Source organism: Mastigoproctus giganteus, chromosome 2 (genome assembly GCF_048544385.1).
Source record: "Mastigoproctus giganteus isolate SK-2022 chromosome 2, ASM4854438v1, whole genome shotgun sequence".
NCBI classification, from domain to species: Eukaryota; Metazoa; Arthropoda; class Arachnida; order Uropygi; family Thelyphonidae; genus Mastigoproctus; species Mastigoproctus giganteus.
The window spans coordinates 183,626,152-183,643,787 of record NC_143576.1 but is presented as its reverse complement, the minus strand read 5'-3'; the positions used below and the strand labels follow the sequence as shown (position 1 = coordinate 183,643,787).

General features: G+C 41.4%; 1 protein-coding gene across 1 annotated transcript in view; it reads left to right on the top strand.

Annotated features, from left to right (window-relative positions):
- Nucleotides 1-17,636, top strand: part of LOC150089821 (uncharacterized) — a 256,206-nt gene that overhangs the window by 201,717 nt on the left and 36,853 nt on the right. Inside the window, exon 15 of the mRNA XM_090390108.1 lies at nt 8,242-15,074. Coding sequence (XP_090246234.1) covers nt 8,242-15,074 — 6,833 coding nt within the window. The remainder of the gene's footprint in view (nt 1-8,241; nt 15,075-17,636) is intronic.

Below are 17,636 nucleotides of genomic sequence, written 5' to 3'. Positions count from 1 at the left end.
CATCCGAGTGTGAAGAAACCCTTCAAGCAGTTTAGAGAGGTCAGGAAGCAAGGCAATTGGTCTAGAGGAGTTAGGAATTTCTGTAGGTTTTTCAGGACCTTTGATAATAAGGTTTATATTAGGCTCCTTCCAGATTTTAGGAAAGTATCCAGACTCGAGACAGTTGTTAAATGTAGCTAGTGTAGGTGGTTCGTTCAGTAAAAAGCCTCTTCAGTGTGATCGGTTGCACGTTCCTCGTTCCTGGTACTAATAGGTTATTGATCAGCAGTCAAGGAATCGCTGTCACTCGGAAAGATGGAATCAGTATAATGCGCCTCGTGGCCTTAGTTTTCTTGGCTCTTAATTTGCACACACAAACATAAACACTGGCGCGTTATATACGAGTTGCTTTCTGCACCAATCGGAACAACCGAATGATTATTCCACCATAACTTCGTTACAGATTCTTATACCTACAGTTACACTTACTTATACCTCCATGTTACGCTTGTCTATCTTCCACCACCTGTAGATAACTCTCTTATAATGGAATTTGAGAACAGTATCGACCAAATTCTTGATCAACATCTGGGAATAGACCATTTAATTGTTTTAGGGGACTTTAATATGCTACATGCCTACAATGGATGTAATGCCAATCCAACTAATATTTGGACACTTAAAGGTAGATTTCATCTCTTTAAATCTGAATCAGATCTGTGAATTTCCAACTAGAAATGAAAACTACTTGGATTTAGTGGTCACCAACTTTCCTTTGGTGGTCTTTAAGCCAACTAATCTTTTCAAATCAGATCCCATTCCCGTGGCCTTTTCTATAAAGAAAAGATCATTTAAAGATACGGATTTAGAGCGAAAACAGAAGCTCAATTTCAATAAAGTGAAATGGCCTGATATGAATTATGCGCTTAGAAACTGTAATTGAGAATTACTATTAAAAATCAATGATCCTCAAGAAGCACTGGACTGCTTTTACCAAATCATTAATGAAGTAACTAACAATCTTGTTCCATGCTATAGTGTTCCTGATACAAATTACCCACACTGGTTCTCTAAGGAACTAAAGTCCCTACTGGCAAAAAAGAAAAATGCATGGTAAATTAAGATAAATAAGGAAATATACCTTTACAATAAGTATTCTTCCTTAAGAAGACAGGATAAGATGACATTAAAACAGGACTACAACAAATACCTGTGCTTTGTCGAAAAAAGAGTCTTCGAGGCAAAAGACATGAAGCCTATATTCAGCTATTTCAAAGCAAAAAAACCAAAATGCGGCTGTAAACACGCTAGATATTCCCAATGATTTGTCATCATTGTCTGAGGCGAACTACCTTGCTAGCAGCTTTGAAGAAATTTACAAAACAGATAGAGCAGATGACGGGATGGAAGGTAACGAAAATTTTCCTCTCGACTACATTGATACCCTAACAGTATTTGAAATAAACCAAGCAGAATTATTGAGCACAATCCATAGTATGAAAAAGGACCTCACACGAGGCCCGGACGGCATCCCTACTGTCTTATGGAAAAAATGTGGAACTACACTTATAAAGCCCTTACTTCACTTAATAAAATTGGTTTGAGAGAGGAATCTATTCAGCTCAACCGAAAAAGGCCTTTGTTACCCCTATTTATAAAAAAGGAGACCCATCTTCACCCAACAACTACAGTCCAGTTTGTCAATTAAATACACTCTCAAAGATAATTGAATCCATTGTAATGAAGCAGCTATTTAACTTTATGAAACTTAATTTGTCAGATTACTCTCACGGATTTATCAAGGGTCGTTCCACCTGCACAGATATGATTTCGTTTGTTTCGAATATATCTCAGGCGCTTGACGAAGGAAAGCAAGTCGACTCCATCTTCCTTGATTTAAGAAAAGCCTTCGACAAGGTAGTTCATCAGAGACTAATCAATAAACTGCATCACTATGGTCTCAGAGAACAGGCACTAAACTGGATTGAAAACTACTTGGAAGGTAGAGAAATGTCCGTGACATTTAAAGGTAAAATCTCATATCCTTTTAAGCCTGAAATTGGTGTTCCACAGGATTCATCCTTAGGCCCGCTATTATTTCTTATCTACATCAACGACCTGCCAAGTATCCTTGGAGACTACCAAATCAAAATCAACATATTTGCAGACGACATAAAAATTTATAAAGCAATTCGCAGTACCAATGACTGCATCGTCCTAAACGAAGCTCTTCAACGAGTCATTCAGTGGCTGAAGGAGAAAAAAATGGTAGTCAATGAAAATAAGTGTGAGCTGATGAGCTTTGCCAAAGCACACAGAAAAAACAAACTCAATTTTTCTTATTGTATCAACAACAAGACAATCAAAAAAATTAGTACAGCCATTAAAACAAGACTACAAAAAATACTTGGGCTTCATCGAAAGCCCAATCTTTATTCAAGAATCATTTTCCTTTGATGTCCATGTCTCAAACATTGCGAAGGCACCTAGCAAAAAACTAGGTTTCTTTAAAAGAATTAACCGAGACTTCAATCAGTTGGCACTTCTCGTCTTTCTCAACAAAATCTATGTTAGGCCAGCCCTAGAATTTGCCTCACAGGTCTGGTCCCCACATGCAGCTTACCAAAAATTAGAAATTGAAAATATTCAAGAAAGAGCAATACAGTACGTTTGCTTTAAAAGTGGCATTGAATACAATGAGAAATCTTACCAAGAGTGGTGTGCATTCTTTGGACTTGAAACGCTGGAAGAAAGAGGAGATAAAGCCGACTTACTCCTTCTTAACCAGCTGTTAAATGGTACCCTGAATTTCAACGGACCGACAAGAGCTTTAAGAAACCATCCTATGCGAGAACAAATTATGGATACTACAACTTCTATAACAGGACTGCAAGATCAATCAACAAAGCAAATCTGGAGATATTTGACACCCCTGGACACTTCAAGAGGCAACTGAAATTGATAAGCTCATCCGTTACCTGAACCTTTAAATTGACTCTTCTTGAAAGTTCTAAGACTGATTGTGTAATGTGTGTGAAGAAATACCAGTGCTCTACCTTACTCCTACCTGTTCACTTAAATAGAACGGATCAGTCCTATTTTATTTATTTAGTTTTATTTTTACCTGTAGACTTCAATTTCCTGTTCTTTTTATGTACATTTACTTTTCGCTTTACTTTGGAAATGCATACTCCAAGTTTATGCTTTGAAGCTGTGTAATAATGCTTTGAAGCTGCACCTTCAGGCACGTTTAATTGATATTTTGTAGCTGTTAACAACAACAACAACAATAATAATGCTTGGAAGAATACTTAGCCACACTGACGCAGAACCTCCTCGCACTCAGCAAGAGACTACGCAGATAAAAAGAGAGCTCCCAAGGAAAATAAACAACCGAATCTTCAATGAGGACCAAAGAGCCTTCTACAGGAAACTGGGTGAAGATGAGAAAGCAGGAAACGGACCACCCGAGAAGAAGACAATTGAGGAGTTCTGTTGAAACATCTGGAGCAGTGAAGTAAGACATAACAGCAGAGCATCCTGGATAGAAGTATAACGGAAGAACATGAAGGACGTACAAGAGATGAGAGAGTGGGAGATTCGAGAAGAAAAGTAAAACAGTCGATCAGGAACACCCACAACTGGCGAACCCCAGGAATTGAGAACATCCACAACTACTGGTACAAGAAGCTCACACAAGCACCTAGCAGAGCAGTTCACTTGAATGATAAGGCAACTGGAGACAATCCTGAATATCTGAAGCTTAATGACGAAGGTACAAGAAACCCAGCGAAATACAGGCCAGTCACCTGCCTCCCAACGATGTACAAGATCCTGACCAGCTGCATAACCAAGAAGATATCAGACCACTTAGAGAGTCAGAACATAATGGCCGAAGAGCAGAAACTGAGGAGCAAAGGATGCAAGAAGCAATTAACCATAGATGCCGCAGTTATGGCGCAAGCCTCCAAGAAGCACCTCAACCTATACGCGGCCTACATCGATTACCGCAAGGTCTTCGACTCCATACCTCATAGCTGGCTAATAGAGACCCTGAAGATCTACAAGGTCAATCCGATAGTGACAAACTTCCTAGGAGCAACAATGGCGAAATGGAGTACACCATTAAGGTCGAGAACATCACAGCCAGGCCAATCCCCATTAGAAGAGGAATATTTCAGGGAGATGCTCTGAGCCCACTGTGGTTCTGTCTAGCACTCAACCCGCTGTCCACCCTGCTCAACGGCAGCAAGTGTGGATATAACCTCAAAGAAGGAAGAAAGAACCTGTACACCCTCAACAACCTGATGTACATGGATGACATCAAGCTCTATGCGGCAACCGAGAAGCAACGCCAACAACTACTCCGGATCAACGAAGAATTCAGCAAGGACATCAGGATGGAATTTGGTCTAGACAAATGCAAGACCCACACACTGCACCAGGGAAAATTAGCCGAAACTACCAGCTGCTGACTGGTAAAGAGACCGAAGCTATGACAGAAGGAGAGACCTGCAAATACCTAGGGATGATGCAGGCTCAGCAGTTAGAGCACAAGGAAATCAAGAAATGCCTGACCGAAAAATACTATCAGAGACACAGAAGCCTGCTGAAAGCAAAATTGAACGGAGGGAACACAGTTAAAGCCATAAACACCTATGCAGCTCCAGTAATAACATATACCTTCTGGGTCATAGATTGGACTAACATCGAGCTAGAAGATATCATGCGAAACCTATCGTAGAAGATATCAACACCACCCGAAGTCAGCAGTGGAGAGAATAACAATACCTCGTAAAGAGGGAGGAAGGGGTCTGATAGATCTGATAGAACAACAGAAAACAACGATAGTTAACCTGAAGGATTACTTCGAGAACAACAGAGCACCACTCCATCAGGCCATAACGAAGGTAAATAAGAGTTATACGCCACTGAACCTAAGCGAGGAAACCCCTCCTGCCCAGACGGCCCAAGAAACGTATAATTTAGTAACGAGTGATACGTATAATGTAAAATTGTATATAATATTATTCTCTGTTGCATAAAAGAATATGTATCTACACCCCCAATTCAATGGTTGTAACCCGGTATATTCTAGGAAAAATAAAGATAATAATAAAAAAAAAAAAAAAAAAACGAAGTTAGAAAGATGGGCAAAGAAGACACTACAATGACCTCCATGAAGATCATATCGATAACATTGCTTCCAATGCATGGCTCACAAGCGTGACGCTCTTCCCCGAGACTGAAGGATTCATGCTGGCCATCCAAGACCAGGTAATCAACATCAGAAACTATAGAAAATACATCGAAAAGGAGCCCGGAATGTCAGGTGACACATGTCGACGATGCCATCTGGCCTCAGAAACGATCTAACACATCATCGCGGGGTGCAAGGTGATCACCCAGACTAAGCACACTCATAGACACGACCAGGTAGCCAGGATGATACAACAGTAGCTAGTGAGGAAATACCGGTCGATCAAAGAAAGTGTACCATACTACAAGAACCCCAGGCAGTACCAGAGACCCCAACCCACAAGCTGTATTGGGACCACGCCATAATAACGGATAAGACCATCCCGCACAAAAGACCGGACATAACCCTTGTGGACAAGATGGAAAAGGCTACCTACCTGATTGACATAGCGGTGCCGAACACTAGCAATGGCCAGAAAACCCATGAGGAAAAATTTAGGAAGTACACGAACCTGAGACATGAAGTCAAGGAGATGTGGCATATGCAAGAAGTATCAACCATCCTAATCATCGTGTCAACCACCGGTATGGTACCAAAGACTCTACATAGCAGCCTAGCAGCAATAGGTCTCCCAGAGAACACCTACAAGGAACTCCAGAAAGTCGCAATCCTGAACACTTGTAGGACAGTCAGAGAGTTCCTCGACCAACAGCAACACCAGACATAACAACAACCACCCTGTTTACTTGGTAGCAATACCCTTCACGAGGTGGAACCCCAGTCAGGGAGAAATAATAATAATAATAATAACAGAGAGAAATGCATGGGAAGAATCGAAAATCTTCGGGCAAATAAAGATTTCATTATTTACTGCTGCTGCCTCACGGAAGATGCATTGGAAGAATCAAACCAATGGCGATCTAGTAGTGGCCTAATGATTATAGCAAACGGGCTTCCTTGATCCAGATCTATCAGATGCCCTTTATTCGATGTCGTTCTGAATTCCTGAAACACAGCAGTAAAATGTCAGCGCAAGTCGTCCATCCGAGTGAATGAAAAGTACTTCGTAAACAAATTCATTAAAAAAAAAGTGGGTTAACTGGTCCTCGATAAATGAAGCTGCAATTATAAAGTTTTGCTTTCTTAGATCTTTATGGATCGTTCTCTCATCCACGTGCGCATTAAACTCACCGGGTCATCGCTGAATACGATAATTATCGGCGTATCTAATTTCTCTTAATCTGTTAATTGCGAAGTCGGCTTCGCACTAATGCGGGGCCATTATGAACACGCGCTGATCAATAGGTTTATTGTTTTTTGGAGGAAGTGGGGTGGGGGGGGTGGTGATGAACTGAATGCTTCATCAAAATTCAAACGACTGCGATCTAATCGCGACGTCAGTTAACGACTGCTGAACTACAATCGCGTCCGGTGATTAAAAGGGGGCAAGGAGGGATGCACGAGTTTTCAATACGCTTAAATTTATGTGTGCTGCCCCTTAAACAGTGTCGTCGTTAAACGACTGCTGAACGGGTTATCTCTTAATAAGGCTGTTCGGAGTTTTTCGGAGGCGAGAACGAATGCGGCAGAAGGAAGCCGCCCGCCGGCATGAGGTCGCGTTTTGTGGGGCATAAAACGAGAGCCACCCACCGATTATCCGAAGGAATTAGACTTACGGGGAATTCTCACGCATGCTAATGAGGGCTTGTCCAACAAACATTGCCTTGAATTGCGCTGCAGTTGTTTGCCTTGAAATAAACTCGTCGTGGCTGCTGACACGGATGTAATAATCGAGTTTGAAAACAAAATGCGGGCGATCAACAGATGGCAAAAGAAAGTTAGAGGAACTTGACATTGGAAGTCTGTTGGTGATGAATCTGACATCGAAATATTCAATTTTTCTGTCGAAAAATGAGAACAAGAATTTGTAATGGTCACTCAATATCGCGGATGAACACAGTCCTGGCATGCCAATAGGAACAGAGATGGTCCATATAAATTCGTCTGCATATCAATCGTTGAACTGTGACGTTCCAAACGACAGATGCTTACAGGCATTACCATTGTTACGTCATATCTGTACTTCGGCTCGTTTTATTATTTTACTACAATGCGAACACAAATTTCCTATCTGTGGGCTGAAGGGGGTGGCAATGAGGGCAGTCGAGAAGATTCAACGGCAAAATGGAAATCAATTCTCGAAAAGATTCACTGCAGAGAGATCTTGCAAGACGCTTAAGGCGTAGGCTTGAAAGATTTTCGCATCAACACCTACTCTGTAGGATACCGAAATATGTAACGCAGTAATCAGGTTAACGGTTCGTTGACTTCGAACTCAGCCAAACTGGTTTCAGTTCGTAAAAATAAAATGGGAAGAAGGCGGATTACGCGTTCATCGCTGAAAACATTAAAGCATACACACGTGCTCGAGAATTTTACATTTTCAGCTTCGATGTGCAGCCAAAGCGAAGAAGGAACGTCTGCCATCGCAAGTTTCCAATTTTTTCTGTTTGGTGATGAAAATAATCTTTGTACGAAATATGAAGAAACGTCTTTTATAACTCCTAGAACGCTTTCGCTTTTCTTCTTTTCGAAACGGTTCTTAATTAAATTTTTCGATGCACCTAAGAAAGATGGAACTTGGGAAAAAATCTCTCTGTTTCCGTTTTCTGCTGGCAAAGGCACGAAGGTAGGCTTATTGGGAAAAGGAAGTTGTAAATATCACGTGATACTGATGAAGTTATTGTCCATAACGAACGTGCTATCGGTAAAAATGCAGAAGAAAGAGCCGAAGGTGCAGCCAATTAAACCAAAAACAACACCTGCAGGAAAAGCGGAGTCAGCTGTTATGGGGAAAACACAAAGTGGAGCAGGGAAGAGGTAGAGTGCGCGGACCTTGTGAGCACGGGCCTGCTGGACTAGTTCTGGGGACAAGGCCGTTTCTACATTGACCAAGAAACGTGGGGAAGCCAGAGGGAGAGTAAAACCACGTGATTGTGAGGACATCGCTCCTTCTCTCTCTCTCTCTTTCTGTGCATACCAGTACAACCGGATCGGTCTGTGACGTTCGTCTGTGCGTGTGCCGGCGGCAAAACTCGAGGAAGAAAAGATAACGGCGCAACTTAGGCGAGTGGTCCCTCATCCCGTTTTTGGACAGCGAAGGATGGCGCGCTGCCGAGTCGCAGCCACAGACGCTGCTATGCTTCTCAGCCTGTGTGTGGCCGCCATCCTAGCGGCGGCATCTGCGGCCCCGTTCACGGCAGAGAGGAGATTCCGACGCGGTGCCGAGAATTCTCGGGTATTCGTAGTGGGTCCGGAGGAGGGTGCGATGAAGAATGCGGCGCACGTTAAAACACCGACGGAATCGTGGGCAGCGAAAGATGCAACGCGGGAGGGTGACGAGTCGACTCCTAAACTGCCGGATCCTCGACTAATACCTTCTGTTGTTGTCGTCCCCGCCTCCGACCAGTTACCCCTGTCTTCCAAGGTGCAGCAATTTGGAGTGGTGAAAGTGTCACAGATGGTTAAGGAGCCCGATCAGAAGACACCACACATCATGATGGTGGTCTCCGTGTCGATGTCCCACTCCGTGTCTGTTGGACAGAACTCTTCCAAGAGGGTATCACAGGGGCGTGAACACAGTTCCGGATTAGCTCCCAAACAAGGACTCGAACTCAGTGCATCGTCTGGGTCTTCTATGTTACACAGTTACGTTCCTGCAGTAGGAAACAAATCGCCATCTTCAGGAAACCAGGATATCGCCAGAAGTGACAACATGGTTGCTGGAACCACAGAGGGAAATCAGACCACGATCCCCAACAACAGTCTTTCTGGTATCAGTCAAGAAGAATTCAAATCAAATAGGAGTGTACCCACACAGAACGCCGAAAAAGTAAGTATCGTATCCTTTACAGCGCCCTCCATGAAAATTGAAACACTCAATGACACTGACAAGAGTAATTCAAATTACTCGACAGGCACCTCCGCCCATTCCACAGGTTTCATCGGGGACTTGGCTACTCAAGACAGTGCCCCGGATGTTACTATTTCTGCTTCTGGCGGACGGAGCACCCCTAATTCTTTACAAAAAGCTTTAAAGCTTATTAAATTAACCACAGATGTGAAGAAAGCGACAACGCCCTCCGTGGACCTCCTCTCTGAACTTTCTAAATTAAACATGTCCATTTCCTACAGCGTCAAGGTCAGCTCCGACAGCAATTCTCCAGGTATTCTACTGAGATCATCTCCTAGTGACCTCGATGGAGGTGTTTTCTCTTCCACCATCCCGACCATTAATAACTCGTCTTCTGCGAGTGAACTCTTTTCAACGTCTTCTTCAGCAATTTCAACAGTTGAAATCGTGGCCAAGAATAAATCAGTTTTGAAAACGAGACCAAATTTCTGGATGAATTCCGTCAATTTTACTTTTGCTCCGAGAGAAAAGTCAACGTTGGGAAGTACCTTGCAAGGAATGGCCACTGAAAAGTCAGTGTTTCCTACCACATTACAAAACAGTGCATCTCTTTCTACTTTAAAACCTATTGATGATACTGACGAAAAGCAAAGCGAAGGTCTTAATTCACTAACAAGGAATACAACATCACAAGTAGAGTTATCAACCATTACATCGCCAGTTAACTTGATCAACTCCACAAATTCCGAAAATGTAAATTCCGATAAACAGGAAAGTCGCAAACGAGATATATCAACTCTCGATAGCAATCCACAGTTGGAGACCATTCCAAGGATTGTCAGCATCGCACCCGATCAAAATTCCAGCATCCCGGAACCCATGGAAAATGGGAAGCTTCACTTTACCACCTTTCCAAATGCAACAAACGACACACAGTCTAGCAACAGATTTGAAAGTTTTACAGTAAAGTCAAACACTACTCCTTCCAGCATCGATGATACCAGCAAGTCGCTACAAGACACCAATGAAAGTGAAACGGGGAAATCTGCGGTTGAAAATAATTCTGATAATGGCCTAATTAAAGAAGTAACTCCCAGTAATCATTCTGATGGATGGACAACCATTATATCAGAAAACGAAAACTTAACTTCAAAGGCAGAATTAATTAAAGGACAGACGTCATTACACTCTACAGAGGGATCATTGGAACAATCTCCTGAAACCGAAACTGTGCCGGTTACGAGTGAGAAACCTCGTTTTACTATTAGATTAGAGAATGGAAAGGTAACTTTGAGTGTACCAAAAGATATTGAATATATATCGGAAGCTCTAAGTGGGAAAAGTGAGGATTCGCCGATTTTTATAAAGCTTTCATTAAAGGGGGATGATTTCCAACTCCCAAATAGCGAACAAACATCGGATAAAAGTATTCGTCCCACTTCAAAAGATGCAAAGATCATTTCTGGAAAGAAAATCAGCTACACCATCGATCCGCAACACGGGACATCCACTACAAACACTGATACGCAAACTGAATCGCCTAGAGATGACTTAAAGAAGAACGAAGGCCCAATGTCGGTTGAGCTTAAAGATGGTATCACCACTGATGCTAAACCTACCTTCTACATCAATTGGGATCGAACAAGTCTCAAACTGAACTCAGAAAATGAAGTTCATAATACAAGTTTTGATATTAATTTTTCTTCACCAACTCCAGAGAATTTATCGATGATTAATGAAACTTTGGAAAATAAATCTCATGATGCAAACCATGATGGTGACACTACCACGCCAAACGTATCAGTGACCCAACCAATAAAAGATGAAAACTTGGAAAGCGTGGCTAATGACACAAGTGTCAGTAGTGACAGTGCCTCACCACAAGTAGCAGTGACCCAATTCATGGAAAGTGTATCAGAATTATCAGTAACTCAATCAGTAGAAATGGAGAACGTGCAAAGCACATCACATAGTGGAAGCCATAGTCGTGACAGTACCACACCAAAGGAATCAGTAACTCAATCAGTGAACGTGATAAATACAGTTCATAACACAAGTGACAGCACTTCGCCAGAAATATCTGTAACTCAGTCAGTGAACGTGGAAAACTCGGGAACCAATGCTGAAAATGCAAGTGATAATTCTGACAGTACCACGCCAAAAATATTAGTGACCCAACAAAGCCACTATACTGACAGTGCCTTACCAAACGTTTCAATAACTCATTCAATCGACGATCAAATAGTAACGGAGGATCTCTATTCATCCGTGTCTTCAGATGCAACTGATAATGCTAAGCCAGGAGTATTACTTGAGGAGAAGACTGATGTGGACAACACAGTTTCGCAGACTCATCCTACAATTGGTCCTATTGAATTTAGCACAAATGAAAGTAAGGTTATCATGGAACCCGAAATTGATACTACAACCAATCTGCTAGAAAAAGAAATAGTTAAGAGTACTCCTTTGAGAGTAACTACAGAAAAGATTCTGGACTTTTCTCCTCATTTCAGTCCAACAGAAGACAATCACGCTACCATGCAAGTTACTCCAAAAGATGTAACTACTGAAAGTTCGGCGTCTGACGAACATTTACATTTTCCCATTTTCCGAATTTCTCGCTCGGGCTTCAAGGCATTGAATATAGCGAAGTTCCCAGGCGCAAAGGATCATGGAATAATTCTAGGGGAGGTTACTGCATCAACATCTTCGAGTGTGCGAACAAGTACTTCGTCCACTCTAGAAGGTGTGCCAGTTTCTCCCACTACTGGATATGCCGTAGTCATTCCCATTTTACCACCGAAATTCAAAGTAAATGCTCCTCGTGCACAAGGTGATGTACCAGCAGGCGTAAACAATCTTCCTCTTAATACCATTTCACATGGACTGCCGGGTGGCAGAGAAGATAGTCCAATTGTCACTACTGGTGAAGTTCAAGGATTTCAGAGTACAGCGAATAAAACTTCTGACCACAGACCAATAAATGGGGATTTTGAGGCATTTGATAATGTCGATATTAACTCGACACGTGAGACAGTTGAGGCCAAGAAAGACAATGATCGACCGCTGGAGGGCACTCATCAATATACGTCTACTTCTGGTTTGGAAAATTCTGACGATGGCGAACTCAATAGAGTTACCATCTCCACTATAGCTGATATTCTGAAAGCCAGCACAACACCAATGCCAGCTGCTGTCGAAAATGAAACAACAGTTAAATTTACTGAATACGAAATTGCCACCACCACAAGTACAGAAATAAGTGAATTGACTTCGCTTGTTGAGGACCCTTCTTATGCAACAACTCCAGCTACGGAAGACTCTGCTCAGTTTTTCCACCAAACGGAAGCTGAAATCTCAAAAGCGGATGCAGTTCAGAAATCAATGGACCCTCTTCGAATAGATCAACACCTCTTAGTGGAAGGAGAGACGTCCCCGGTGATATCATCCACTGCACCATTAATAATTTCTGATGGCGCACGGAGAACTCTCGACACTAACAGCAGTAGCGAAGGTATAAAAGTCAAGGGGCTTCAGAGAGAATCAACAACACCAGCTAGAGAAATGCTGAGTGAAGTTTCGTCGTCTTTAGATTCCACCGATGATTTGGATGCGGTCCTCTTTGATGCCGAACTTCTACCGGAAGTAACCGACAAAGACACACCTTCAGGGCCAAAGTTTGCAGAAATTCGCCAAGTACGTCCAAATCGTGGAGAAAGTTTTAATCCCCTTACCGATGCTGAATTAATCTTCGGAGATGAACAGAATAACTACACTGGGTCGATAGAAGAACATCCTGGAAAATCTACCATTCACAGCTTACAGATGCCTGTTATCGTTTCTTCAGTTACATCACATGACGTCTCACCTTCCAAATCGGAAATTATTATCCTGTCTGATGCCCCTCCAGCGATGGACTTAGAAGACACCGATGAAGAAGCTGCAACATTATTAGAAACATTCTCAGACGATACTGGTGATCTCACGGAGTCTGAATCACCAGATATTTTTGCCATTGATTTTCCACCGGATATTGCCCTTGGAGTAAACAGGACAATAAATATCCGTAAATTACCTTTAAAAGTAAATGATAGTTCAAAGGTAATTACTGATAGATCTCTAGATGGCGACATTATTCAAGCGAACACAGCTAAAGATGACCCCGGTGCAAAGCTATCCGCTAAGAACTACAAATACCCAATAAATCCAGATTCGGTTTTTGCCAAACCAGCAGTACATAAACCCAGAGTACAAATTTCGGAAGATAATCATCAGACGGCTGGTCCAAAAATCGTATTTAAACCCGAAATCGTACCAAATATCCAGTATTCTGTCCCTCCAAAGAGCACGACGTCAACTTTAAAACCAGAGAGCGGTGAGGTCATAAAGGGAAGCACAAAAGCAACCGAAAGTGAAGTTCACACGAGATATGATGTAACAGAAAGATTCGCAGGGGAAAGAGAAAATGAAGGAAATCTCTCAGACTTTAATAAATCGGTTAGTTTGCTGGATGCCACGGAGGAAGAGGAGGGAAAACAAATGCCAGTAGCAGAAAAAGGTTTCGATAATACATCACCAGAATCAAATAAAGGATTGACTGCCAGCGAACAAGATCATAAAGCAACTTCTCCTAAAGATAGTATTCTTCAAGGTGATAAGTTCACTCCACAAGAAAATGCTCCAGCTGGTACAACTAAATTTGAAGTGGGTTCAAGGGACAAAACGAATGCTACAGTTAAAACTACAGAAGATTATAGAGAGATCACCGATTCAGAAAGGAGAAATTCGGCCCCTGATCAGCTTTATTCCTTTAGTAAGTCAGAATATGAAGAAAAGATTTCAGAAGAAGAAGAAGCATTGGTAACCGTGCCAGAAGAAACAACCAGCAAACAGGATTGGACACCGGAATCCATTTTACCGAGTAGTGAATCAACTTCAAGGACTCGTATTATGACTCCATCAACACCCATCATTTCTGAGCTGTCTACCAATACTGAGAGGGAAGAATACGATCTCACTACCACCACCACCACCACCACCCATGTTCCGTTTGATGGAAAGGGCGAGGAATTAGATACAGTTACCGCCATTGAGAATGATGTCATTAGAGATTCAACCGGATTGGAAGAGTACGGAACTTACGATTATTCGGAACCCACCAGGAGTGATTTTCAGGTATCGTCACAAGTAGAACTTATGCCCCCTGGTAGGACGACAGATAGCACTCAAACAATTTCTGATCTCGACTTCAGTCCACCTTTAAAAGTGCCAGTTGGTCAGGCTCAACACGTTGAAAACCTATACAGACCAGCCACAAGAGCAGATGGAAATAAACTCACAACAACACACCATTTGTTAGAAACACTCGCTACGCAGGTATCTTCACGTACTACCCTGCAGCAAAGAGTATCTGTCGACGAAACATCCAAATATCCAGTGTCTGAGAAATTGCCACCAACAAGTACTATTGGTAAAACTCAAGATGATGTTACCGAAGAAACCGTCGCGTTTATACCGAAAAAAGTCTCCCTACCTTCCATCTCCCTCACTACTGATGATGAACAATTCGAAAGTCTGTCAACATTCCCAGACCAAGAACTACCAGAAATAGTGGACCTTGATGAGGATTACGAGACCTCTAGAGAAACCCAACCTCCAACGACGTCAGAAACAACTCCCGAACTATTATATTCCTCCGACATTTCCACTGTAACCAAGGAAGGTTTTGGAGTCACAGCAGCTACTGTGGAACCGGTGACCAAGTTAACTATACAGGGACTGGCTGAAGGATACAAACCTCCGGAGGTTAAGACTCGGGTGAACTCTGACTTGAAGTATGTTGCCGGTAATAACACTGACGAAGTAGCTGCTGCTCGATTTCTCTACTACCACGATAAGGCGGCTTCAAGACACCACTATAATCTGCAGAGGGCCCGATGGAATTTTGCTACGAATATCACTGAAGAAAACAAGAAGAGATGGGTAAGTGTTTTTCCCTATTCTCTCTCTCTCTCTAGTCTATCATATTTCATATTTTTGTGAAAGAAATCTGAAGAAGGTTGTACTGGTGTACTGTATTCACAATACACTGTTTTCTGGTGCATAATTATTCGATTTAATTTGAAGAATGTCAAGGGTCAACATTCCATAAATTTCGATCGCAGTTTCATATACTTGGATGCAGCCCAATGTAACCAACTGACATAAATCCTACGGTGTTTAGTCTTTAGACTGCAGGAATACAAAATCATCACTGGACTCGTACAACACCCTTCCCTTTTAATTGGGTTGTTATAATGTTTCTCAATAGCTGCATACCAGTTGTCATTTGAATATCCGAGTGATTTAAAATAAAAATAAAAGCTGGACTTTCTTAAATATTATTATCGAGGTCAAATTGGGTGTTTTCTAGGTCATCGATGGCATTGACTCCCTGTAAGAGACAACAAGAAATTATTTTCCTAAAGAGATTCTTAAACAAACATTGGAGTATTGGTCTCTGAAGACTCGAAACCAATCGATGATTGAAGTTAATTTCTCTGAGAAATAGTTCTCTACTGAATCACGTTAATTATTCTGAAAATATAATTATTTAATTTTTATTACTTTAAAGATTATTATTGCATAATAATTTTTCTTATAATTATTATCGTTATATAATTATAATTGTTATGACATTTATTTAAAAATATTTTTAGTATTATAAATTTATTTAAATATATACTAATTTAATGCAATTACTTAACACAAGGAGGTCACCAGAGATATGGGTAAGCGTATTGACATGGTATTTAACAGAATGGTCAGGAAGAAGAATATTCTAAATAAGTCCTGAAATGTTGAACAGAATCAGGGTAGCTATTAATCGCTATGTTCCTGCAGCCAGGGGACAGGTAAGAGAGAGTATGAAATGGGAATTAGACCTAAGACCTCTGCGCAAGTTTTAGGTCAAAGAAACATGCGCTGAAAATTTGGTGCCCATCTGGAATTTCCTTACTGAGTAATTTTCAAATATCTGAAACATACTTCCATTTATGTAGAGAGAGAACTCGAAATATTAAGAAAAAAAAATAATAATAAACGATATTCTATTGTCCCGATTTTAATTAATATTGGGGTGCTTCGACAGATTTTTCTAAAAGACCCAAGTATAAAATTTCATGTAGATCTGTCACCTGGTATTTGACTTACTACGAGTGGACGGACGGACGGACATGGTGATGGGCTTTACGCATTTGAAAATGCGGTTAATAATGACTGGGTGGTAATATGTTATGGAATTTTCAATTTTTCTTTCGATTTCAAAAGCGTTGTCCCTCAGGGAGCTTTGTGTAATTTAAGGAACAGCTGGCATCTGTTGAAGAGCTTGAGCAGTTGTAAAAAGGCGTGAAGAAACAATCCTTTATATTCTACCTGTCACATTGGAAAAATCATTTTTTAGACTTGCCAGATAAGTGCTGATAACTGGGCGACCTTCTCGACAAAGCTGCTCGCTCAACGGTTTAACGGTAAGCATAGAAACGAGATAACCCCTGACCTTCATTGATATGCATCACTTATCAAACAAGTCTGAAACGAACTGTTCGTGTGGGCTGATGCAGGACAACTTCTCAGGTTACACGGAAAAGCAATTGGCAAGAATGAGATGCATGCAATGCCGGACTCTTCCAAATGCGCACAGATGGGGGTGGAGGTATTCTTTCTGACACTTGAGCTGCTCTTACTCGCTGGGTGGGAAGGGGATAAGTAAATACCGCATATATGAAAAGTTGTGTCTTCATCTCAGTCCCCATTCGAACCCGTACATCGAAGGCTTCGAGTCTGTAATCCGAATGAAAAATTAGTGCCAGAATTGCGAACTTGTGTATTCTTCCACCGATGGAGCCTCCAGGCGCGCTACGCTTCTTCGTGGAATACAAATCTAATTTAAGGGAATGCCGGCTGTTAATCATTTCGGATCTGAACGACCTGAAACGAATAAGGTCATCCGGCCAAGAACATTTGATTTCATCGAAATGTTTTTAACCCGAAGGCTTCCTTTCATCGTCCTTGAATCTCTTGTGTGTGGCCAGTGAACTTTTAACCTACAAACCACAGCCCTCTGCGGCAATACATTCCCTTGACAGTTAGCAAACTCATTACTCGCTTGTTGAACTCCCTGGAAGTGTGTGACTTTCTCATTGAAAAGTCCGAGTGGGTTTAACGCGATTGGTAGACTTCCATTTGATGCATTCCATTACGTTGCCCGCTAAATCTCTCAGTAAATATTCCACCGATATTCATTACTCAGTTTCGCCTTCTGTTTACTATTTTGGCAATATCCACGCTGCTTTCCGAATTGCTATTCTTGAGTTTCCTGGGAAATAAACAGAGAAAAAGAAAATAAACTTAGAAATCAAATTTAGAAAATAAACATAGGAAACAAAGTTAGAAAAATAAAAACAAAAACATGTAAATATATAAATATATATATATTCTATGTTTTGTCTTTTTTGCATATTTTAATAATATATGTTTTTCTATTCGTTTCCATATTTTTTGTAT